Raw genomic sequence first — 26,782 nt, 5'->3', positions numbered from 1 at the left:
GCATCATCTTTCAGGATTTGAAATAGCTCTACTGGGGTTCCATCACCTCCACTAGCTTTGTTTGCAGTGATGCTTCCTAAGGCCCACTTGACTTCGCATTCCAGGATGTCTGGCTCTAGGTGAGTGATCACACCGTCATGATTATCTGGGTTGTGAAGATCATTTTTGTACAGTTTCTTGCCACTGTGCAAAAACAAGGTGTATTCTTGCCAACTCTTCTTAATATTTTCTGCTTCTGTTAGGTCCAGACCATTTCTGTCCTTTATCGAGCCCATCTTTGCATGAAATGTTCCCTTGGTATCTCAAATTTTCTTGAAGAGATCTCTAGTCTTTTCCATTCTGTTGTTTTCCTCTATTTCTTTGCATTGATTGCTGAGGAGGGCTTTCTTATCTCCTTGCTATTCTTTGGAACTCTGCATTCAAATGCTTATATCTTTCCTTTTCTCCTTTGCTTTTTGCTTCTCTTCTTTCCACAGCTATTTGTATGGCCTCCTCAGACAGCCATTTTGCTTTTTTGCATTTCTTTTCCATGGGGATGGTCTTGATCCGTATCTTCTGTACAATGTCATGAACCTCATTCCATAGTTCATCAGTCACTCTGTCTATCAGATCTAGTCCCTTAAATCTATTTCTCACTTCCACTGTATAGTCATAAGGAATTTGATTTAGGTCATACCTGAATGGTCTAGTGGTTTTCCCTACTTTCTTCAATTTAAGTCTGAATTTGGCAATAAGGAGTTCATGATCTGAGCCACAGTCAGCTCCTGGTCTGGTTTTTGCTGACTGTATAGAGCTTCTCCATCTTTGGCTGCAAAGAATATAATCAATCTGATTTTGGTGTTGACCATCTGGTGACGTCCATGTGTAGAGTCTTGTTGTGTTGTTGGAAGACGGTGTTTTCTATGACCAGTGAGTTCTCTTGGCAAAACTCTATTAGCCTTTGCCCTGCTTCATTCCTTATTCCAAGGCCAAATTTGCCTGTTACTCCAGGTGTTTCTTGACTTCCTCATTTGCATTATAGTCCCCTATAATGAAAAGGACATCTTTTTTTGGGTGTTAGTTCTAAAAGGTCTTGTAGGTCTTCATAGAACCATTCAACTTCAGCTTCTTCAGCGTTACTGCTTGGGGCATAGGCTTGGATTACCATGATATTGAATGGTTTGCCTTGGAAAAGAACAGATATCATTCTGTCGTTTTTGAGATTGCATCCAAGAACTGCATTTCAGACTCTTTTGTTGACCATGATGGCTACTCCATTTGTTCTAAGGGATTCCTGCCCACAGTAGTAGACATATTGGTTACCTGAGTTAAATTTACCCATCCAGTCCATTTTAGTTCGCTGATGCCTAGAATGTCGACGTTCATTCTTGCCATCTTCTGTTTGACCGCTTCCACTTTGCCTTGATTCGTGGACCTAACATTCCAGGTTCCTATGCAATATTGCTCTTTACAGCATCAGACCTTGCTTCTATCACCAGTCACATCCACAACTGGGTACTGTTTTTGCTTTGGTTCTATCCCTTCATTCTTTCTGGAGTTATTTCTCCACTGATCTCCAGTAGCATATTGGGCACTTACTGGCCTGGGGATTTCCTCTTTCAGATTCCTGTCATTTTGCCTTTTCATACTATTCATGGGGTTCTCAAGGCAAGAATACTGAAGTGATTTGCCATCCCCTTCTGCAGTGGACCACATTCTGTCAGACCTCTCCACCATGACCTGTCTGTCTTGGGTGGCCCCACATGGCATGGCTTAGTTTCATTGAGTTAGACATGGCTGTGGTCCATGCGATCAGATTGGCTAGTTTTCTGTGATTATGAATATAAAATTTAAAATTAAGAAAAAAAACCATAAAGACAGAGAAAGGTTAGAGAAATGTTTCTCCCTCACTCACTGGAAGCTTTGAAAAGTTGCTCACAGCCTTCCTCCTTCCCTGTCCCTTGTGCTCCCCTGGGTGTCTTCATTAGGTGACCTCCCAGGGGTCCTTGGAAACCTGCCTTTCCTCGCCCCTAGTACCTCTGTGCCCTCTCCTTACTCACCGAGCTTTCTAAAGTTACACTCTTGTATTTTTCTTTTCTGGGAAATATTTCTGCTATAGAGAAAGATGTGAACATGATTGCCATGGTTTCATTTTCATTTCCTAGAAACGTGGGTTATCAACTATCATTCCCCCCCCCCCCCCTCACCCCCACACACTGCCCTCACCACCACCACCCCCCACCCCCACAAGGAAGGTCTCAAGCCACAGGCTATTATATTCTCTACTGCCTCACATCCTGGGCGTCATTTCCCAGGCAGGCTAGAGGTTTACCTGTCCTTGCTCTCTACTCTGTCTGCATTTGCCTAGACAAGAACAGTTCTCTGGAGTGTTCCTGTGCTGGGGGTTGCAGGGAGCAATTCACCAGACTGCATTTTCTGCTCGTTTAGTGGAAACTTTCAGATCCTCTTTTGACGGGTAAGTGGGCAAATTCTTTGTACTTGAAGTGATGGGATGCTGGCCTTTTCCTTGGAGGCCTGAAGGGCAGAGCTGGCTGGTGGAGAGCTGAGAGTTGGTGCAGAAGACCTGGTCATCCTTCTCAGGTGGTCAAGAGAGTGAGTGACAAGGTGAGAACTGCCCAAGGTTAGGGCAATGATGATAGAAACAAGCAGAGTAACTGGATTCCAGATAGACTTGGGGAGGTCACAGGATTGTAGATGTGTAGATAAGAGAGAAAGATATTATGTGGATGACCCCATGTGCAAACAAAGGGTGGCACTGACATTACCTGGAAGGGAGAAGACTATAGACGGAAAAGGATGGGGACTTGAGTTAGGTTTGGCCTTGTTCAGTTCTTAAAGATCATCCTAGACACACAAGTGGGAGATGTTGTGTAAACAGTGGGATATATGTGAGTGAGGTTAGGGAAGACTTCAGCACCTTCAGCACAGTGGTGGTGCTGGACAACATGGGACAGGGTGAGAAAACCTAAATGGTGAATGTATGTGGAGCAGCATCAGGACTGAGCCTGTTTTAGGGGAGGCAACAATTTTTTTCTACACTTGTGAGTGTGTTGGGCTCGTCTCACAACTAAAATGACATGAGACAGATTAATATGAGGAAAAAACAAATTTAATTTTCTATATTCGGGGACTCCATAATATATAGCACACAGACATTCAGGCAATTGATGCTTATATGCCATTTGGATTTCAGGAGAAAGGTAGGCGCCTAGGACTTCAAAGGGGAAAATCAATTTTAGAAAGATGGAAAAACAAATGTTTGGTAAATGTTGGCCATGCCAGGCAGAAAGCAATGGGAAACAGAGAATACTTTGATCAAATAGGCTTTGCTAAGTTTTCCCAAGTCTACTCTACCTAGCACATACTCTGTAGGTATCTCTGGTGATAGCTCTTCTTCCTAGCTGCTGCTGCTGCTAAGTCACTTCAGTCGAATCCGACTCTGTGTGACCCCATAGACGGCAGCCCTAGAATAGGCCCTTTATCTAAATTCTTTAAGGCAGTTAAGGGGAAGGTAAAAGCTCTTCTTGAGTCTTTGGTTTCTTAACATTAGTTATTCTAGATAACCCTAATGCCAAGGAGACACAAATAGGGCAGCATATTTTGTTCCATTACAACCTAGACACACCCAATCTCAGATCTCAGCTTGTGGTGGGGAGGTGCAAACAAAACAAGTTTGGTCAGCCACAGTTTTTAAACTGCTTTAGTTTAAAAAAAATGATTTGGGGGCAAAAAAGTTTTTCCTACCCTTCTATGTTCTTGTAGCTGGTCTAAGAATTAAATTGACATGAGATAGATCAATTGAGGAGGGGGGGAAGAATGCAAATACAATTACTATACGTAGGTAAGGGGGTGGCTCTAGAAGAATATGAGACTCAGAGGCAATCAGGCAATCAGAATGTATTCATTCTGAGCAAAGTTGGTGGGTTTAGGGGTCTAGTACGTCAAAGGTGAGGAAGACAATGCACATAGCAATGGGAAGAGCAAAAGTTTGGTAAACAAGTAGTTGTCTTGCCATATAGAGAAGTGGGACACAGAGCAGAATGGGAGCAAATAGGCCTTGGTCAATTTCCCAGCCTACTATGCCCAGCTCCTATTGGTTTTACTTACCTCTGGCGATAGCTCCTTTCTTGGAGGAAGCCCCCTATCTAACTGCTTGTAAGCAGTTAAGGGGGAGGGAAAAAAGAAAGCTTCCTGAGTGCTCTGTTTCTGAAAAATAAACAACCTAAAATAATCCTCATACCAGAGAAACATTTTGAGGTGGTTTAATTTTGCTCCCCTACGCTGGTCATTCATCTTATTTTTCTTTCACTTTGAAACAGAATGTCTTCTCATTGCTCAAAGTTCCTTCCTTTGTATCCCTTAAAAGTCACATGTCTTTAAAACATTTAAATGCCCTGCTTCCAGGCTAAGATCCCTGCTGCTGGTGTCATCCTCTCAGTCAGCTCCTATTCTTATAATGGGGTTAGTGGGAGAAAGAAAGAAAGGAAAAGAGGCAGCTTTTCCTCTTTCCAGGAAAGAAGCTGCCTCTTTTCCTCTCCCTGAAGCAATTGCCTCAGTTGGAGGAGGGACTGAACCAGGGCAGGTGAGATTTCACCTCTATAACTGTCTGGAGATTATTTGTTAGACTGTTTGGAATTTTGTCTACCTGATTGGGACCAGGAGACAGGATATTTTCTGAGCCATTCCTTGCCTCTGCAAACCAGGGGCAGTGTACTTTGCCTCTGAATTTCAGAGACCATATTGATGTGTGTCCCATTGTCTCCCTCGTCTGTCAGGAGGTTAGCCCACTGTGCTCACAACACCCACATTACCTCTCTTGTTCCTTTTTTATTCTTTTAATAAGAAAACAACTGAAATCCTCCACTCCTATTCCCCATCCTCAGCCTTCCCCAGACATTCAAAATCATCCCTTTGCTGGTGATTCCTGGCCCTCCCCTGCTGCCGGACCATAGCTGAAATGCACAGCTGAAAATCCCAGACAAGAAATGGTAGTCCCGTGGTTGCTGAATTTGTGGTCTGAATCAGAAGATTTAATTCTAAATAAAAGATACTTCTATGCCATTTGGAAGCAGGTGTCCAGAGTAACTTTCTTTTTAAAATTATTTCTTTTTAATTGGAGGGTAATTGCCTTACAATATTATATTGATTTCTGCCATACATCAATGTGGATCAACCATAGGTATAACGTATATACCCAGTCCCTTAAGCCACCCAATCTCACCCCTCTAGACTGTCACAGAGCACCAGGTTTGAACTCCCTGTATCATACATCTAATTCCCACTGGTCATCTTTCTCACATATGGTAAAGTATATGTTTCAGTGCTACTGTCTTGATTTGTCCCACCCTCTCCTTCCCCCATCATGTCCACAAGTCTGTTGTGCCTGCATCTCCACTACTGCCCTGCCAACAGGTTCATCAGTACTCTCTTGCCAGATTCCATATATACACATTAATATACAATGTTTGTTTTTCTCTCACTTACTTCACTGTGTATTGTTATACAGGCTCTAGGTTCATTCACACATTAGAACTGACTTCTAATGAGCTCCTTTTTATGGCTGATTCATTAACCATAAAATGAGTTCCCTTTTTAAAATGAGATCCTCTTTATGGCTGATTACTCAGCGGTAAAAATAGCTGGAGGGGGTATGGAGAAGAGGGAACGCTCTTGCACTGTTGATGAGAATGTAAATGGATACAAGCACTATGGAGAACAGCATGGAGATTCCTTAAAACAGTAGGAATAAAATTACCATGCATGCGTGTTGAGTTGCTTCGGTTATATTTGACTTTTTGCAACCCAATGACTGTAGCCTTCCAGGCTCCTCAGTTCATGGGAGGATCCTGGAGTGGACTGCCATGCCCTCCTCCAGGGGATCTTCCCGACCCAGGGACTGAACCTGCATCACTTATGTCTCTGCATTGGCAGGCAGTTTCTTTACCATTAGCACCACTTGAGAGGCCCCATAAACTACCATATGACCCAAAAATCCCACTACGGGGCCTATACTCTGAGAAAATCATAACTGAAAAAGACACATGTACCAATATTCATTGCAACACTATTTACAATACCTAGGACGTGGAGGCAACCTAAATGTCCAACAGATGAACGAATAAAGAATTTGTGGTACACATACGCAGTGCTCGTTGTGCTTAGTAAACTCACTTCCCTCTGCAATACTCTGTGTCTGGAAATTCTTTTCCAGCCCACCCTCTCAGACTGACACAACGTTCTTCCCTTTTCTCCTGTTCCCTGCTTTTCTTACCTGAATCTGAGAGCCTGGTCTGGTCTAAAATAGAAGCCTGGCACTCAGCCTCATGGTCCACACTCCAGCCTGCCCAGTTCTGGTTGTGAAGGGATGACATTTAAGCATCTTATGGGTTAAGTGTTTGTCAAAAGGTGCCGAAGCATGAAAGGAGGTGGTACAAGCAAAAGAAGGTGAATCTGGTCTCCTTCCCGGACCCTGTGAATTCCTTTGAACCCAGTCCCAAACCATGTCAGGCATTTAGTGGCCAGATTAGCCTTGAAAGTGGAGTCGAAACAGAAAAGCTTTTCAAAATGTGACTCTGAAATGCAGTCAGCAAGCAACCTTGGTGTGTCTCTTGTGGACTCTGCCTAGATTCTACTTTGGATTCCTACTCTGTGTGGGAAGAAGGCATCTTTGCAGAGGCTCACAGACCTCTGATAGGGCCTGCTAAGAGTTCCTCCTGAAAAGCAGAAGCAGTGCTTGTGTCCAAGGACCAGCTCGACTCTGTGGGTGCCCAGTAGTGACCCTGACAAGTTGTGTCATCTCTTGTCCTTAGGAAGATTTATGTGATCTTAGTCGACCTAGGACTACCAGTCTGATTGTGAGGTGTGCATTCAGGGGCATCATGCGCCAGCCCACTGAGAAATGGCCGCTCCACACCAGAGTCTATCAAATGGGGCATGAGACTTGGAGTGACCCTCAAAATAAGGACCGGACCAGCCCTGAGGAAACCTGAACAGTATTTTTAATACTGAGGTCTTTAATACGGTGTCTGTGTGTATTCATCTGAATCTATAGCTAGTTGTCAAGTTCTTTGTGAGTTTTCATCTTTGTCTTGCAGTGTTTTCTTCCTAGAATGCCAGTCTCTCTTGTCCCCACCACCTCCTTTAAGAATGTCTCAGTTTTCCTTTTTCCATCATAACATTGATTGTCTCTATATGTTAGACAGAACATTCCCAAACCAGCGAAGGAGGGAGAGATTCGTGACTACAGATGAAAGAATCTATGCAGCACCAATGTGCAAAGAACTGAGATCTTTTCTTTTATAAAATCCTTTATCACCTACACGCTGTACAACCATTCCCAGAAACAGAACACCTTCCGTAGCTACACCTACTTATATGTTCCTGTCTACTCCATGCCCTGTCACCAGCCCTTGGGTAACAACTTCATAAAGTTTGGGTTTGACAGCTTTGCTTCATTTGTTATGTTATCACTTAACATGCCTGCCTAAACAATATTTTGTTATGTTTTCGTGAACATATACTTAAGGGTATTCTACCTTTTGAAATTGTTTATTGATTTACAATGCTGTGTTAGTTTCAGGTGTAGAGCAAAGTTAATCTGTTAATACTTTTACACATATCCACTCTTTATTAGATTTCTTTTCCCGTATAGACCGTTGCAGGGTATTGAGTAGCATTCCCTGTGCTCTACAATAGATCCTTATTAGTTATTTAGTGAAGTAATTTTAATTTAGCTTTGATTGACATATACTTGATTTACAATGTTTCTCCAATCTCTGCTGTACAGAAAAATGACAGTTACATACATATGGACATTCTTTTTTATATATTCTTTCCTATTATGATTTATCATAGGATATTGAATATAGTTCCCTGTGCCATATAATAGGACCTTGTTGCTTATCCATCCTCTGTATAATAGTTTACATCTGCTCATCCCAAATTCCCAGTACTTCCTTCCCCTGCACCCTCCCCCTGGCAACCACAAGTCTGTTCCCTATGTTTGTGAATCTGTTTCTGTTTCATAGACAGGTTCATTTGCACCATACTTTAGGTCCCTGGAGAAGGAAATGGCAATCCACTCCAGAACTATTGCCTGGAAAATCCCAAGGACAGAGGAGCCTGGTAGGCTACAGTCCATGGGGTCGCAGAGTCGGACACAACTGAGAGACTTCACTTCACTTCACTTAGGTTCCACATGTAAGTGAAAGCTATGGTATTTGTCTCTTGTTTTCTGACTTTGCTTAGTACGGTCATCTCTATTTGCATTCGTGTTGCTGCAAAAGCATTATTTTTCTCTTTTATGGCAGAGTAATGGTCCATAGACTATATATACAACATCTTCTACTCCTCTGTTGAGGGACATTTAGGTTGCTTCCAAGTCCTGGCTATTGTAAATAGTGCTGCAACGAACACTGGGGTGCATGTATCTTTTTGAATTCTGGTTTTCTCCAGATATTTGCCCAGGAGTGGGGCTGCTAGAACATCAGTTCAGTTCAGTCGCTCGGTAATGTCCGACTCTCTGCGACCCCGTGGACTACAGCACGACAGGCTTCCCTGTCTATCACTGTCTCCCGGAGCTTACTCAAACTCATGTCCGTTGAGTCGGTGACGCCATCCAACCATGGCATCCTCTGTCATCCTCTTCTTCTCCTGCCTTCAATCTTTCACAGCATCAGAGTCTTTTCAAATGAGTCAACTCTTCGCATCAGGGGGCCCAAGTGTTGGAGTTTCAGTTTCAATGTCAGTCCTTCCAGTGAATAGTCAGGACTGATTTCCTTGAGGATGGACTGGTTGGATCTCCTTGCAGCCCAAGGGACTCTCAAGAGTCTTCTCCAACACCACAGTTCAAAAGCATCAGCTCTTCAGTGCTCAGCTTTCTTTATGGTCCAACTCTCACATCCATACATGACTACAGGAAAAATCATAGTTTTGACTGGACAGACCTTTGTCAGCAAAGTAATGTCTCTGCTTTTTAATATGTTGGTCATAGCTTTTCTTCCAACGAGCAAGTGTCTTTTATTTTCATGGCTGCAGTCACCATCCGCAGTGATTCTGGAGCCCAAGAAAATGAAGTCTCTCACTGTTTCCACTGTTTCCCCATCTGTTTGCCATGAAGTGACGGGACTGGATGCCATGATCTTAGTTTTTTGAATGTTTAGTTTTACGCCAGTTTTTCCACTCTCCTCTTTCACTTTCATCCAGAGGCACTTTAGTTCTTCTTCAATTTCTGCCATAAGGGTGCGGTCATCTGCATATGTGAGGTTATTGTTATTTCTCCCGGCATTCTTGATTCTAGTGTGTGCTTCATCTAGCCTGTTATTTTGCATGATGTACTCTGCATATAAGTGAAATAAGCAGGGTGATAATATACAGCCATGACGTACTCCTTTCCCAGGATCATATGGTAGCTCTGTTTTTAGTTTTTTAAGGAACCTCCATACCATTCATCTTAGAGGCTGTAACAACTTACACTCACACCAACAGTATAGGAGGGTTCTCTTTTCTCCATACGCTCTCCAGCATTTATTGTTTGTGGGTTTTTTGATGTGGACCATTCTGACTGGTGTGAGGTATCAACCTCATTGTAGTTTTGATCTATATTTCTCTTGTTTAGTGAAGCTGCGCATATTTTCATGTTCCTTTTACCCATCTGTATGCCTTTCTTGGAGAAATGTTTCTTTAGAAACCCTGCCAGATACTATCAAACTCTTCAAAGAAAATATAGGAAGAACACTCTTTGATATAAAAGGTATTCTACTTTTTTTTTCCTATTTTTTTACTAACTTCTGTTTATATATTTTAAACTCAACATCCTGTTACTAAAACATAGTGTTTATTAACCTATGTATAACAATGGCAGAGAAGGCAATGGCAACCCACTCCAGTACTCTTGTCTGGAAAATCCCATGGATGGAGGAGCCTGGTAGGCTGCAGTCCATGGGGTCGCTAAGAGTCGGGCACAGCTGAGCGACTTCCCTTTCACTTTTCACTTTCATGCATTGGAGCAGCAAATGCCAACCCAATCCAGTATTCTTGCCTAGAGAATCCCAGGGACAGAGGAGCCTGGGGGGCTGCCGTCTATGGGGTCGCACAGAGTCAGACACGACTGAAGCGACTTAGCAGCAGCAGCAGTAGCATAACAATAGATCATTCTTCTCAGTGCTGTAGAACTCAATTTATTTATCCATTCTCTGTCAACATGCAGACTGCTATTAGGAACACTTTTTACATGTCACCTGTACTTTTTTGCACACTGACTCCTCGGTACCATTTTAGGAGTGGAGATGCTGGGTCACAAAGTACATGAATGTACAATTTTGTAAAATTTATCCATACTGGCTTTTTAAAGTTTCAGAGACCCTGATACTCAGTGTTGTCAAACTTCTAAAATTTCCCAGTTGAATCGATATGCACTGTCATCTCATTGTGCACAGGTCTGCATCTGCCTCATTACTAAGGAGGCTGTGGAAGGTCCTGTGTGCTTACTGTTCACATGTGGGTTTTTTTTCTTTTCTTTTTTTGAGAAAGATCTGTTTATTTCTCTCTGCCACGTCCATACTAGATTGTCTTGCTTTTTAGTGTTTCTACCGTTTTAAAAAATATCATCTTTGCATTGATTTTCAGCCTAACACATTTGTGCAAATATCTTCTCCATGTGTCTAAAGAAATTTTTACCCCCCTTTAGCATTTCTTTTCATGAAAAGAAGCTTTTCATTTTAATGTAGTCTAAGGCACCTCATTTGGCAATCTTTTTTATATAGCTATCATCTGGGTATCTTGTTTAAGAAATTTTTTACTCTAAGATCAGTTATATTTTCTTTTAGAGTTTTCTGTTTGAAATGTCAGTCTTTACTCTCCTTCTAGAGTTGATTATCAGTAGTGATAGAAGCAGAGAATCAGTAACATTCTCCATATGGATAACCAGGATGACCAATTTTTCCAGCTCCATTACTACACAGGACTTTCTTTACTCACTGACGTGCCATATATATCTCCTATTAAACACAATTCCACACATGCTTGAGTCAAACATAAGGATCAGTGTTGTGTTCTGAGGGTCAGTTGGTTTATCTCTATGCTGGCACCGAAGTACAGAATAAAATATGCTTTGTTTATTTTCAAGATGTATAAAATATACTGAAAATGCACCATACATGGTATGGAGGTTCCTCCCTTTTTTTTTTTTTTTCAAAATGTGAGTTCTAAAATATCAACCACATCTTCCTGTTGTTGTTTACACACTGAGTCGTGTCTGATCCTTTGCAACCCCATGGACTGTAGCATGACAGACTCTCTGTCCTGCAGTATCTCCCAGAGTTTCCTCAAATTCTTCCTGAGAGAGACACTTAGGTTAGAGGCTTCTGGATGCCTCCCATTTGGGCCTTATTACCCAGGGACCACAGAGACTTGCTAACCCTTGTTCTTTACAGTGAGCACAGAAGCACACTCTGATCGCATTTCCTGGTAAAAAACAAAAGTTCTGGGAAGTGTTCCTGTGCAGCATCTGCTGTTTTCATGGAAACATTTGGATCTGCTCTCTGTCATAGGAAACCTGTTTTCTCTCTAGAGCTGGTGAGGAAGCATGCTGTATATCTGCAGTGGCCAGTTCTGGCTTTGTGCTTGAAGGACTGAGGGCAGGCGTGGCTGGTAGAGAGCTGCAATTCCATCCAGAAGTTCATGCCAGCCTCTTTGGAAAACAGATAACCTTGATGTTTAAAGATGCCTTTTCTCCTTCTTCCTTTTTTAAATTGAAAACGTTGTAAGAAAATTTGGAATAAGAGAATGTTTGCTGCTTTCACCAGTGGTAAATTATGTAGTGTTTGATGCACCCTGGCGTTTTCTGATTCTAGCCTTATTATCATAGAGCTATTTAAATCTCTCTGAGTTTTGATAATTAAGAGGAATGAAAAGTAATTCTTTTCTTTGCCATTTTCTTAATCCATGCAGGCTATGACAAAATAACAGACTGGGTTCCCTAGTGAAAATATATATGTATTTCTCTTATTTTTGGAGAATTGGAAACCAAGATCAAGGCAACTATAGATTAGGTGTCTGATGAGAGCACACTTCCTAGGTGGGTGCCTTTTCCTGTAAAGTCATGTGACAGAAGGGTTAAGCTAGATCTCTGAGGTCTCTTTTATGAGGGCAGTAATCCATTCATGATGGCTCCGCCTGCATGACCCAGGCAACGTGCAAGGGTCCTTTTACTCATACAATCACTTTGAGCATTAATTTCACCTGTGAAGGTATGAGACCAGCAGACATATATAAAATCTGTCTGTTGCAGTTCCATAGACTTCCCACCCTCTCTTTAGAAAACAGCATTCTTGTCTCACTTTGACATTCATTTCAATACTCTTGGACTATAATTGTATCTCTTCCTGAGTATTCATTTAACTAGCAGTAACATCTGCTCACTTCCTTCATAAGTCATTAGTTAATAAAATCCTTAACATGTATTTGGTTTATATTTGAGAATCAGGATTTTCCTTATTTTTCTAAGATTGTCCTTGCTCAATATGTAGGGTGGAGGTGGAGAGCATTCAGCACACCCCTAATGGACAGAGCGCACTGGTAATTCCTGAGAATTATAAACCTTAGGTGTATAAATATTTCTTCAATCACACTTCCTTGATATAACCATCCCCATCCTTGCTCATAGTACATGATAGGAGATTCCATCGATGTAATATTAATAACTTCTTTAAATTACCTCAGTTTCAGCAGATACCCATGTTTCAAAACTGTGTTGAACTGGGCAGGGAAAATTAGAGCTCTTATTTACTTCCTCTACAACTTCTTGTTACACATTTTATATTCTACCCAGATTGGCCCATGAAGTGAGGTAAACAGATATTAAGCTCCCACTGGGCAGCTATACCACAATGACTGTGTTTTGGGTTCTTCTCCAAGACATATGGGAAACAGCTTTTATAACACATGTTTGGAACATATGTCCTGGTGGTCACCACCTGGTGGACGTGTGTCTGCTTCTTGCCTCTCCCACAAGCTAGGTCCTGTCCTGATTTGCTGCAGCTTATTGGAAATGAGGTCCTTCTGGAAGCCTTCTGTGCTCACTAACGTCTTGGCCTAAGTGATTCTTCCTGTAGAATGGAAAGGTGCTGGTCTCTGTATTCACAGGTCATAACAATACAGACTGTCTGTATTAATTTCCCCTTGCTGTGTAACAAATTAATTCTATTATAGATTTGGAGGTGAGCAGTCAAAATGAATCTTAAGGAGCTACAATCAAAGTGTCAGCAGGGCCTGTTCTATCTGGAGGCTCCAGGGGATAATCCATTTTCCTGTCTACTTCAGCCTCTAGAAGTTGCCTGACATTCCTTGGCTCACTGCCTTTCCTCCATCTTCCTAGGTCTTCACTCCAACCTCTGCTCTATTATCCTATCTTCTTTTCAGCATTTGGCCCTGCCTCCATCTTGCCTGTGATTCCTGTGATTATATTTAGCCCACTTGGATAATAATAAAGCCAAGAAATCCTTTTCATCTGAGCATCATTAACTTAATTACCTTCAAAAACTGATGAATACACTAAGCCTTCATTCTTGTCCTCACATTTTTAGATGATATATTTTACCTGCAATAATCAAACACGGACAGGTTAAGCATTAGGCTTTGTCTAGCAGTGGAATTAAAAACTAAGGTCAACTAAAAAGTGCTTTTGCTATGTAAAATAGCACACTCCCAAGTTATGGACTTCACAATGTGGACAACTTAGGAACCATTATTCTGTCTTCCACAATGGCCTGACTCTTTGGACATATAAATTATCAGCATAGAAAACAGGCAGTGTCTTCTGCAATGGTGGAAACAAAAGCCATGAAGAGATACTACTCAGCCATAAAAGAAGAATGAACAAATGCAATTTGCAGCAACATAGATGGACCTAGATATTACCAGAAGAAGTGAACTAAGTCAGAAAGAGAAAGGTGAATATCATATGACATCACTTATACATGGAATCTAAAATATGATACAAATGAACTTATTTACAAAACAGTAACAAACTCACAGACAGAGAAAACAAAATTAGGCTTACCAAAGGGGGAAGAGGGGAGAGGCATAAATAGGAAGTTTGCGACTAGCTGACACAAACTGTTAATTTCTGTTGTTGTTCAGTCGCTAAGTTGTGTTCAACTCTTTGCAACCCCATGGACTGTAGCCCCCCAGGCTCCTCTGCCCATGGGATTTTCCTGGCAAGAATTCTGGAGTGGGTTGCCATTTACTCCTCTAGGAGTTCTTCCTGACTCAGGGATAGAACCCATGCCGCCTGTGTCTCCTGAATTGGCAGGCAGATTCTTCACAACTGAGCCACCTATAATTCCATATATGTGTAACTGGATCACTTTGCTGTACGCCAGAAACTAACACAATGTTATAAATCAACTATACTTCAATAAAATAAGCCATCAGAGAAAATAAGTTAACTGTAGACACAGGAGTCTGCCTGAGAGATGGGACTGGTCTGTTAAGACCAGCGTGTTTTCTCAGCTGACTCTGTGTCTGTTCTGTTGCTTCATTCACCTTATCTCCTCATTCTCTCTTCCTTTCCACAGATTATTCAGTTAACTGGCATGGATCCACTCCTCGTAAACATCATTAAGAAAAATGATTTTGAGCAACTGACCTCAGAGTTACCGTCTTTCTACAAAACATTAGTCAGTGAAGTTGGGGGGATCCTCCCTCAGGAAAGCCTTAAACGTATTCAAACAGACTTTGAGAAGGGGCAGCCAATAGAGGCGGCTGATGAAATTCAGAGAGCACTTCAGAGCGCTGAGAATGCTACCCTGAATGTGGCTGTGATTGGGCAATCTGGTTCTGGCAAGTCCAGTTTCATCAATGTCTTGCAAGGAATTGGTCATGAACAGGCTGGATCTGCTTCTGTTGGAGCTGTGCCAACCACCACAAAGAAAACTCCCTATCCACATCCGAAGCATCCCAACATGACCTTCTGGGACCTGCCTGGAACTGGGACCCCCGAATCCAATCCAGACCCTTATCAAGAAGTAGTGGGAGATGATAACTATGACTTTTTCATCATTATTTCTTCCTCACGGTTTAGCGCAAACGATGCTTTCCTGGCCCAGAAGATTCAGGAGAAGGGAAAAAAAAATTCTACTTTGTTAGAACCAAGGTGGATAGTGATTTATATAATGAAAGGAAAAGCAAACCCAGACCTTTCAAAAAGGAGACAGTCCTTCAGCAGATCCGAGACAACTGCCTGATCAAACTCAGCAAAATTGTATCTGAGCCGACTGTCTTCCTGGTGTCCAACTTTAAGCCAAAGAAGTTTGATTTCCCGAAACTGCAGGAGACACTGCTGAAGGATCTCCCTGCTGAAAAGCGCTACATCCCTCTCCTCTTGTGCCCAAATTTGTCTGAGTCTTTCATTGAGATGAAGAGAGCTATGATCAAGGAGAAGGTCTGGCTGAAAGCCGTCAGGGCAGCCATTTTGGCCTTCATCCCCTTGACGCCTTTCTTCTGTGGCTTTAATTTGTCTGAACAGAAGAGTCAGTTGAAACGTTATCAGAGCGATTTTGGTTTGGATGAGGAGTCGGTCAGTCAGATTGCCCAGAACCTGGGCATATCTGAACAAGAGATCTACAGCCTCATGAAGTCTGCAGATTTCAACTCACTTGTGAAGGATGACAGTATAATACCAATGTCAAGAAGTGTGCTGAGTTCATTTGCTCAGTTACTGGACTCCCCCAGTCTTCTATTTTCCAGTTTTACAAAGTCTACTTTCTACATCTGAAATTCATCGATACAGTGGCAGAAGATGCTAAAAGAGTCTTGGCTAAGATTGAGGAGATGAAGCCTGATAGGATGGAGTAGAGACGGGTGGAGTTGCCTATGTGAATAACAAGTGAACCTCACATGTTGTGTTCTCTGAGTGGGTCAGGATCTTCTACATACCACCAAGGCCAATGCTTCCCAATTTGAAAATATTTTCTCTCTGTTTGAGTAAGGTCATTGTCCACATTGATACTTTACTGCTCTACAAGGGAATTTGACCATAGCCTGTTTACTGCACTCTCTGAGCTGTTTTCCTCTAATCATGATAGAAATGTACCATGTACCTTTCATTAATCTTCCAGTGTTATGAAATAGTTTTCTTTTGCATGATTTATTCAGATAACAAAATGTTGGCAACAATGAGGATGACTCTTATCCATTGGATTTTTATGAATTATGATCCCCTGTTATCATTATCATCATTAGGACATTATCATCTCAATGTCTTCCGCATGAAAATGAGGGAAAATACACACATTTGGGACCATGGTCAAGTGAAGAGTTTAGAAAACTACAAGGAGAAATAGTTGAGAGAGGATTAGAGAAAGAGTATAGAATGTCATATTTTCAGATATTTCTGAGGAGAAAGGGGAAGGAAACCAACTCAGGGTTTATATTTTCAGAACTTTTCCAACACTGGGTTAACAAGATAATATGAGGGACAAGAGATATGAAAGAGTGAAAATGAATTAGGAAGGAAAGCAAAGAATAAGTGAACTGGCAGAAGAGAGAAAATGAGAGTATTTTTCACTCACCAAATTTTATATCAAACTTCTGAAATACGACCTAGCACACAGCAACATCACCTATCTCAGTCTTAGGGTTTCTCATTCCTGATGTTATAGTAATTAGAGTCACATATGTGACTTTTCTTCCTTCTTCCATCACTGGTATAGGATAGTGGATCAGGATCTGTACTGACTAAGGTATGTACATGGTGGAAGTCATCCCTCAAATTCCCATGTTCTGAAGGTCCTCTCAGAGGCTGGAGGGCACTGAGATGTGGAAGAGGGCATGCGTAGCCCACTGTCACTTTGCTCCTCCATCCTCCCCCACTGCTCAGGAGAGGATGCAGTCAGTGGGGGATGAAGGCGATCACTGTGTGTGCTGCCTCATATTTAATAGGTATGCAAGATGTTAAAAGGGAAGGAGCTTGGGACTTTCTGTTATGGATGCATTGATTTTAAAAATTCTTTTGTTCCTCAATTCTTAATGTACATCCCTGCGCAGTATTTACACTCTCAGAATACAGTCTGCATGTCAACTTGCCCCTAGGCCTCATCTGTCCTTATAAAGAGCATGGATATTGAGGAAATCCTCCTTCTACCTCTACCTCAGCTTGTCAATCAGATGTGGCCAACACAGGGACTCATACAATCTTCTCCTTCCCCAGAAGTCATGACTTTCCAAGGTCCCTGGACCTTTTTACTCCATTTCAGTGGCCTTCCAACAAGATTGCGAAGGACAACTCAAATGCATCTTGTGTGGGTCCCTGTGGAAACACCCTTGCTACAAAATGAGAGTCATCAAATATTTACATCTGTGCTTTCTATTTTCAAAGTTCCCTCTTCCCAGATGAGACAGGTAGGGCTAATAAATCTTTCCATCTGTGAAGAAGGAACTCAGGAGGAGGAAAATAGAGAGGCATTTCCAGTGCTTTGCTTTAACCAACATGGTCCAAGGGTGAAAGGGAAGTTTCTTATACCTAACATGGCATTCAGAAGGGACTGAATGATTTCACAGGCAGAGCAAAGTGGGGAATTGGGAGGTGGCTGAGAAGAAGAGGGAAAGTCTCAGAGTCTGGTGGGGGAGGACAGAACTTTGAGATGTCTCCAAACGGAGACCTGTGAGTCCACCTATCAATGTGTATAAGCATCAGGCTCTTATAAGGGCAGCATCTGAGATCCCTCCAGACTCTGTCAGAGGAGGCTTCTGTAGCTCCTTCAGGAGATTATATGATAGCTGACCACATTTTAAGCACTGGGTGAACCTGTCTCATTTGGTAGCCTTCAGCCCTTCGCCAGACATATCACTTCAGTGTACCATATATTCCCTTGGTCCCCATATGTCTTATTCTGTGAGTACAAAACTCCTTTCATGACAGCCAGAGGGCTGGTATTAGTGAGAAAGGAAAGAGGCCTTCTTCTAATCCCTGCACCTCAGTGTTACTGGCTGAGAAATTCTTTCAGTCATCTTAAAATCTGGTCAGTGGTAAAACAGTTCCCATGCTGTCTTCTGTCCCAAATCACTGACTGAAAGAAAGAAAGTGAAAGTGTCTGAGTCGTGTCCGACTCCTTGCGACCCCATGGACTGCCCATGGAATTCTCCAGGCCAGAATACTGGAGTGCGTAGCCTTTCCCTTCTCCAGGGGAATCTTTCCAACCTAGGGATTGAACAAAATTCTCCCACATTGCAGATCAATTCTCAACCAGCTGAGCCACAAGGGAAGCCCAAGAACACTGGAGTGGTAGCCTATCCTTTCTCCAAGGGATCTTCCCAACCCAGGAATCGAACCAGGGTCTCCCACATTGCGGGTGGATTCTTTACCAACTGAGCTATCAGGGAAGCCCAAATCACTCAGTAGTAGATGACAAATTTTCCTTGCCTTTTTATACACTTCATGGGATCCTCATGGTTAGTATACTGAAGTGTTTTGCCATTCCCTCCTAGAGTGGATTACGTTTTGTCAGAACTCTCCTCTATGACCCATGGCATGTTGGGTGGCCATACATGGCATGGCTCATCACTTCATTGAGTTATTCAAGCCCCTTCACCATGACAAGGCAGTGATCCATGAACAGGAAGCCTGGTGTGCTACAGTCCATGGTCCCAAACCAGCATTATCAGCATCCCCTGAGGCCTTGTTAGAAAGGCAGATTCTAGGCCCAGTGTAGACCTCCTGAATCAAGATACAGGCAGCCGGTGTTTAGGAGCCCTGGCCCTCTATGGGATTCCCATATAAACCCAAATTTGAGACCATCCTTGTAGTGGTGGTATACTCAAGGGGTGTTTCTGATTGTCTGTTGATAGAAGATAAATATGTGGACCCCTCCTTAAAGGGCTATGTTTAAGCATCAGCGCACTTGCCTTAGGCTCGGTTTCCTTTGGAAACTGGCCTAAGACACAACGTTCACATTCTGTTGCCAGGGGAAAGTGAAGGAACTATTACAGGTGTTTGCCCATGCATAACTGAGCTTTTTAAAAGTACTTTCACTATGTTTAAGGTATCTATGCTTCTACTTGTTTGAAGACGCTTGAGAGTCCCTTGGACAATAAGGAAATCAACGCAGTCAATCCTAGAGAAAATCAACCCTGAATATTCACTGGAAGAACTGATGTTGAAGCTGAAGTTTCAATAATCTGGCCATCTGCTGCAAAGAGCTGACTCATTGAAAAGACCCTGATGCTGGGAAAGATTGAAAGCAGGAGGAAAAGAGGGTGACAGAGGATGAGATGGTTGGATGGCATCACTGACTCAATGAATCTGAGTTTGAGTCAACTCCAGGAGATGTTGAAGGACAGGGAAGCCTGGCATGCTGCAGTCCATGGGGTCGCAAAGAGTCAGACACAGCTGAGAGACTGAACAACGGAAACAACTTGTTTGAAAATGTACTTCAGGCAAACCACAGAACAACATGAATTTAAAGTATGTGAACAATAAAAAGGAAACATTGATACTTCAGGACTGACTAGCGATTTGGTCTGATATGATGTAGGTACTTGATTCACAGGATTCTGAAGAGTCTCTCAGCTCTGTCAAAAGCTGAATCATGAGGACAAGAATCAGGCTCCTCCACCTGGGAGCTCTGGCACTCTGATGGTGAATTTGCTCAGTAAGGAAACCAACAAGTGCTAACTCCAAATTGCTCTGTACCTGCCTCCCCAGGTGACCTTCAGTTCAGTCACACAGTCGTGTCCAACTCTTTGTCAACCCATGGACTGCAGCACACCAGGCTTCCCTGTCCATCACCAATTCCTGGAGCTTGCTCAAACTCATATCCATTGAGTTGGTGATGCCTTTCAGGTGACCCCGCTGCTGCTGCTGCTGCTGCTGCTGCTGCTAAGTCGCTTCAGTCCTGGCCGAGTCTGTGCGACCCCATAGATGACAGCCTACCAGGCTCCACCGTCCCTGGGATTCTCCAGGCAAGAACACTGGAGTGGGTTGCCATTTCCTTCTCCAGTGCATGAAAGTGAAAAGTGAAAGTGAAGTCGCTCATTCGTTTCCGACTCTTAGCGACCCCATGGACTGCAGCCTACCAGGCTCCTCCGTCCATGGGATTTTCCAGGCAAGAGTACTGGAGTGGGGTGCCATTGCCTTCCTCTGCAATTCAGAGGATTCCTTTGTCGAAGGAGGAGCAGGAGGGAGAGAGAAGAGGCAGACCTGGCAGAATCATCTTGCCATGTCATAAGGGCCTCCTGGCTCTGGAAACAGAGACCCCAGGATGACAAATAGCACAGCGTATAACAGCAGACTTCTTCACTTTCTGCCATTAGGTGTCATCTGCATATCTGAGGTTATTGATATTTTTCCCGGAAATCTTTATTCCAGTTTGTGCTTCATCCAGCCCAGCATTTTGTATGATATACTCTGCATATAAGTTAAATAAGCAAGGTGACGACATACAGCCTTGACGTACTCCTTTCCTAATTTGGAACCAGTCTGTTGTTCCATGTCCAGTTCTAACTGTTGCTTCTTGACCAGCATACAGGTTTCTCAGGAGGCAGGTCAGGTGGTCTGGTATTCCCATCTCTTTAAGAATTTTCCATAGTTTTTTGTGATCTACACAGTCAAAGGCTTTGGTGTAGTCAATAAAGCAAAAGTAGATGTCTTTCTGGAAATTTAATGCTTTTTAACTGTGGTGTTGGAGAAGACTCTTGAAACTCCCTTGGACTGCGAGGAGATATAACCAGTCAATTATAAAGGAAATCAATCCTGAATATTCATTGGAGGGACTGATGCTGATGCTGAAACTCCAATACTTTGGCAACCTGATGCAAAGAACTGACTCATTGGAAAAGACCTTAATGCTGTGAAAGATTGAAGGTGGGAGGAGAAGAGGATGACATAGGATGAGATGGTTGGATGACATCACTGACTCAATGGACAGGAGTTTGAGTAAGCTCCAGGAGCTGGTGATGGACAGGGAAGCCTGGCATATTGCAGTCCATGGTGTTGCAAAGAATCGAACTGAGCAAGTTAATCTGAACTGAACTGCACCCATGAATATGATCTTATTTGGAGATACAGTCTTTGCTGTGTTGTGCTGTGCTTAGTCACTTCTTCATGTCCAACTCTTTGCGACCCCATGGACTGTAGCCTACCAGGCTCCTCATCAATGGTCAATGACTTAATCAACTGTGCCTCTGTGAAGTGAAGGTTACTCAGTTGTGTCTGACTTTCTGACCCCATGAACTCCAGGCCAGAATACTGGAGTGGGTAGCCATTACCTTCTCCAGGTTCTCAACCCAAGAATCAAACCCAGGTCTCCCTCATTGCAGGCAGATTCTTTACCATCTGAGCCACCAAAATGTATTCTTTACCACCAGATGGGCTCTTTACCATCTGCAAAACCTATGGTCTTTACAAATGTACTGAATTTGCTCTAATCCAATGACTGGTGTCTTTAGGAAGAAAAGAAGAGACACAAAGAAATGGAAGCCATGTGAGGAAGAAGGTATGCAGAGATGGGAGTGAGGCTGTCACCAATCAAGGAATCTCTGTGCCTACCAGCACCTGGAAGAGGCAAGAAAATATCAATAAAAAAATGTTGCCTGCCATATCACTAAACAAAGGATGTGGCAGCCATCAAGCCATCACACTGCAGCCACTTCCCAATGATGCAGCCTAAGGGGACTCAGAGACATTGCAAACAAAGGGCCATATAGTCAAGGCTATGGTTTTTCCAGTGGTCAAGTATGGATGTGAGAGTTGGACTGTGAAGAAAGCTGAGCGCCGAAGAATTGATGCGTTTGAACTGTGGTGAAGGAGAAGACTCTTGAGAGTCCCTTGGACTGCAAGGAGATCCAACCAGTCCATTCTGAAGGAGATCAGCCCTGGGATTTCTTTGGAAGGAATGATGCTAAAGCTGAAACTCCAGTACTTTGGCCACCTCATGCGAAGAGTTGACTCATTGGAAAAGACTGTGATGCTGGGAGGGATTGGGGGCAGGAGGAGAAGGGGACGACAGGGATGAGATGGCTGGATGGCATCACTAACTCGATGGATGCGAGTCTGTGAACTCCGGGAGTTGGTGATGGACAGGGAGGCCTGCTGCAATTCATGGGGTCGCAAAGAGTCGGACACAACTGAGTGAACTGAACTGAACTGAACTGAACAGCTACAATAGTGAAATTCTGACCTGTAAATGTATTCTTTACATCAGGCTTTTATGTTTTCTTTTAAAATTTTTGTTAATTTTTTACAGAAGTGTTCTTTGTATGCTTAATTTCTTGTAGAAATATTTTCTACCAAAAAAAAAGAAATATTTTCTACAGTTTCCTTATGCATATATAAGGAAATGATATGGATTCTTATTTTCTTCTGGAAGAAGTAGTATAATAGATTCCCATTTTCACTAAATAATCTTTGGTTGAGATCTTTCCATAGTGATACATCATGATCTTCTCATTCTTTCATCCTGTATAATATTCTACATATACAGATGTACCATCACATACCTAGCCAATCCCTGTGGATGAACTTTGGGTATATTTCCATCTATGGTGAAGATGTAATGAATGATATTGGACCTATACCACTTTGCAAATGCACAAGTATATTTAAGTAGCCAACTCTGGCTCCCCACTATGCCTTTAACCTGGTGTGTATGGCCCCAGCTTAATAGGGGCCAAAAATCAGAAAATAGTGTCTATCTCTGAAAAAGGTTTCTCCTAATCAAGTCCCCCATTTTCCAGCTCATAGAAGTGGGGATAGGGCTCCAGCCCCTTCAGTCTCTGCCTCACTCTAACCCCATTTCCATAGCTTCGGACCCAGTTCCTTGTCACAAGAGGTAACCACAACCACACACACACACACACACACACACACACACACACACACATACATACGAGGTGCAACAGATGTATTTTCAGGAGCTGAACTCTTAGCTACTTCTGTCAACTAAAAGAAATGCAGAACCAAAAACCTGAGAATTGTGTTTTATTGGGAGCATTACTGAGGATTTCAGCCTGGGATACAGCCTCTCAGATAGTTCTGAGGGACTGTTATGAAGAGATAAGGGAGGAGCCAGGATATACAAGAGTTTTTAGGGAAAAAAAAAATTTTAAACTAGTAGTATGCATATCAAAAGATTACTGGTATTTAAGGAAAACTAGACATTGCAAGAAATGAATTTAGCACTTTTTTAAGTATAGGAAGATGCAAGAGTCTGGGCCTACTGAATTATCCCTTTGATGTGCACCTTTAGCCAGCTAGGCCAATATTCTGTTTATCTCTATCTTTAGTTCCCATAAGGATGCATTATCCAGAGTGGTTGTGGAGGTTGATGACTTGGTAACTGCCACACTCTTTGTTTACTGAAATGGCAAGTGGCATTCCTTGTCTAAAATTCCCTCAAGAAATGAATACTTGGGTGGCTACTGGATAAAAAAGCGCTGACCTGAGATGCAGAACACACTGAAATGTGGCCTAAGAGAAACCTCCAGACCTTAGGCTCACTTACAGAAGTGAACATGAGTGGAAGCCACCCCTGAGGAGGAACAGAGATATATCTTCCAGGTGACACACCAGGACTGTGGAACTCTCTCTGCAGCCTGGGCTGGAGACTGAGAGGAAGGCCCAGAGAAGAAGAGGGGAGGATCAGGGATTGTAACACATGGCCAGCAAACACCTAGGGACACCAGGCTCACTGTCTTCCCTCTCCAGCGCCACCATCAACCCTTCTGTCTAGGTTGTTCCTGCCACTGTGCTACTCTCCTTCTCAAACCAAGAGTTATCAGACCTGTGGTCAGAGGAAAAAAATGAGAGAAGGAGTGAAGAGGTCAAGATGAACTGGGGAGAATCCATGCTTCTCCGTGTTTCCCTGTATGGTTGAATACCTGCCCACCACTTCTCCATTCCCATTCCATTTCCAATATTATAGACATTTTCTTCTCATCTACAGGATAAATGCAACTACTCCAGAACTAAGAGCATGTCAGAAAAAGAAGTTCTACGACAGTTGAGGTGTCAGGCTGCTATATCAGAGCCAAAATGTATAATGACTCAAAATGTGTACTTGTTCATTTCTTGCTTACTTGCTTGGCATGCTAACTGGTCGTGTTGCTGTTCAGTCGCTCAGTCATGTCCGACTCTGCAACCTCATAGACTGCAGCATGCCAGACTTCCCTGTCCATATCTCTCAGTTTGCTCAAATTCCTGTACATTGGGTTAGTGATGCTATCTAACCTTCTCATCCTCTGTCACCCTCTTCTCCTTTTACTTTCAATCTTTCCCAGTATCAGGGTCTTTTCCAATGAGTGGGCTCTTCGCCTCTGGTGGCCAAAGTATTGGAGCTTCAGCTTCAGCATCAGTCTTTCCAATGAATATTCAGGACTGATTTCCTTTAGGATTGACTGGTTTGATCTCCTTGAAGTCCAAAGGACTCTCAAGAGTCTTCTCCAGCACCACAATTTGAAAAGCATCAGTTCTTCTGTCCTCAGCCTTCTTTATGGTCCAACTGTCACATCCATACATGACTTCTGGGAAAACCATAGCTTTGACTATATGGCCCTTTGTCTGCAAAGTAATGTCTCTGCTTTTTAATATGCAGTCTACCTTTGTCATAGCTTTATTCCAAGGAGTAAGTGTCTTTGAATTGCATGGCTGTCGTCACTGTCCACAGTGATTTTGGTGCCCAAGAGAAAAAAAATCTGTCACTGCTTCCACTTTTTCCCCTTCTATTTGCATAAAGAGATGGAACCAGATGTCATGATCTTAGCTGTTTGAATGTTGAATTTTAAGCCAGCTTTTTCACTCTCTTCTTTCACCCTCACCAAGAGGCTCTTTAATTACTCTTCATTTTCTGCCATTAAAGTGGTATCATCTGCATAGCTAAGATTGTTCATATTTCTCTCAGCAACCTTGATTTCAGCTTGGGATTCACCCAGCCTGGCATTTCACATGATGGAATCTGCATATAAGTTAAATAAGCAGAGTGACAATATTCACCCTTGCCGTACTCATTTCCCAGTTTTGAACCAGTCAGTTGTTCCATGTCTCGTTCTAACTGCTGCTTCTTGACCTGCATACAGGTTTCTCAGGAGACTGGTAAGGTGGTCTGATATTCTCGTCTCTTTAAGAACTTTCCACATTTTGTTGTGATCCACACAAAGGCTTTAGCATAGTCAAGGAAGCAGAAGTTGATGTTTTCCTAGAATTCCCTCGCTTTCTCTATGATCCAACAGATGTTGCCAATTTGATCTCTAGTTCCTCTGTCTTTTCCAAATCCAAACTTGGGACCAGGAAGTTCTCAGTTCACGTACTGCTAAAGCCTAGATTGAAGGATTTTGAGCATAACCTTGCTAGCATGTGAAATGAATGTAGTTGTACAATAGTTTGAACATTCTTTGTCACTGCCCTTTTTTGGGATTGGAATCAATATTGACCTTTTCCAGTCCTATGGCTGCTGCTGAGTTTTCCAAATTTGCTGGTATATTGAGTGCAGCACTTTAACAGCATCATCTTTTAGTATTTGAAATAGCTTAGCTGGAATTCCATCACCTCTACTAGCTTTATTTGCAGTCATGCTTCCTAAGACCCACTTGACTTCACACTCCAGAATGTTTGGCTCTGGGGCTGATTTTTATTCACTGAGGTCTCCACTTGGGTTCGGACTGAAAACACAGGCAGGGTGCAAGGGACTTGATATTAAAAGCAGGTTTTTAACCTCTGCCCTTCTTGAGGGGTCTCCGAAACCGCCTTCCATGTAACTCCTATCTCTCTGCTCAGTCTTTGTCTCTCTGTCCTTACCCACCTGCTTCGCCCACTTCTGTCCTCTTTTTTCTTCTCTCCTTTGTCAGTGGGATCCCAGAAATTTTTCCTTTGAAAGGATTCAGGAGAGTGCCCTTCTGAGTCAGTTGTCACTTTTCTTTTCTTTTCTTTGCCAAAGAGGCTCTTTAAAGAATTTTATTAAGTCTTTAAGCAACATCCCCCACCCACCCCTGCCACCCACCCAAAAAAGCACACACTCAACATTTCACACATCTCAGAGGGTTCCTCAGTCTACTGGATCCACAGAACCCAGGAGACCTGCTCTGGATCAATGTCCTTTTTTTCTCACATGACAGTGTGGATAAAGAATGTTACCTGCCATTTCAGTAAATGAAGGATGTTGGGGCCTTAAGCCACTGCAGCTGCATCTTGAGAGGAATTCAGGGTGGAGAAAAATAGGATATTGATCCTAGATAATTAAGATGTATATCAAAAGAAAGACTTCAATAAGGCCAGACTCTTGCATCTTCTCCTTCCAGTATAGAGTGGCAACTAAAAATTGGCCCTTGCCATCTGTAGAAGGAGTAAGTCAGTAGCCACTGAGCTGCTGGCACTCTGTGATCTGGGAAAAACTGTCAGAACAGGTCTTTAAACAGTTGGATATGTTCAGGAGAAGATATTTTTCTTTCCTTTTTTTTTTTTTTTTGGCCATGCTATGTGTCTTCTGGGATCTTAATTTCTTGACCAGGAAATTTCCAAGAGGAGATTTTATGAGTACAATCACTGTACTTCCTCATATCTAGAAAAGCATCAAAATCATTATGGTAATATCTGCTCCTCATGGCTAGCAGCAAGTCTCTGCCAAAATTTGTGTTGCCTGTATATATTCCCTTAATACTTAACCTCTCCCAATACTTCTTTGGAGAGTTTCTCAGAGTTATTTGAAATATTGTCTCCTGGGCTATACTTCTCATTTTGCCCCAAATAAAACTTAACTTGCAGTTCCCACATTGTGCTTTTTTTTTTTTCAGCAGA

At 42.6% G+C, this 26,782-nt stretch overlaps 1 protein-coding gene across 1 annotated transcript; it reads left to right on the top strand.

The window, feature by feature from the left end:
• The first annotated feature begins 2,496 nt into the window (after positions 1–2,496).
• On the top strand, positions 2,497–26,757 carry LOC114114866 (interferon-gamma-inducible GTPase 10-like). Its single transcript, XM_027970049.3, is given in 4 exon segments — positions 2,497–2,604; positions 14,577–15,125; positions 15,128–15,674; positions 15,677–26,757. Coding segments are annotated over 3 exon segments (1,257 nt in total). The 5' UTR covers positions 2,497–2,604; positions 14,577–14,594; the 3' UTR covers positions 15,856–26,757.
• The last annotated feature ends 25 nt before the right edge of the window (positions 26,758–26,782 follow it).

The sequence above is a fragment of the Ovis aries genome, chromosome 5 (assembly GCF_016772045.2).
Source record: "Ovis aries strain OAR_USU_Benz2616 breed Rambouillet chromosome 5, ARS-UI_Ramb_v3.0, whole genome shotgun sequence".
Taxonomy (NCBI): domain Eukaryota; kingdom Metazoa; phylum Chordata; class Mammalia; order Artiodactyla; family Bovidae; genus Ovis; species Ovis aries.
The sequence above is the reverse complement of the archived record's forward strand: the minus strand, read 5'-3'. Positions and strand labels throughout refer to the sequence as shown.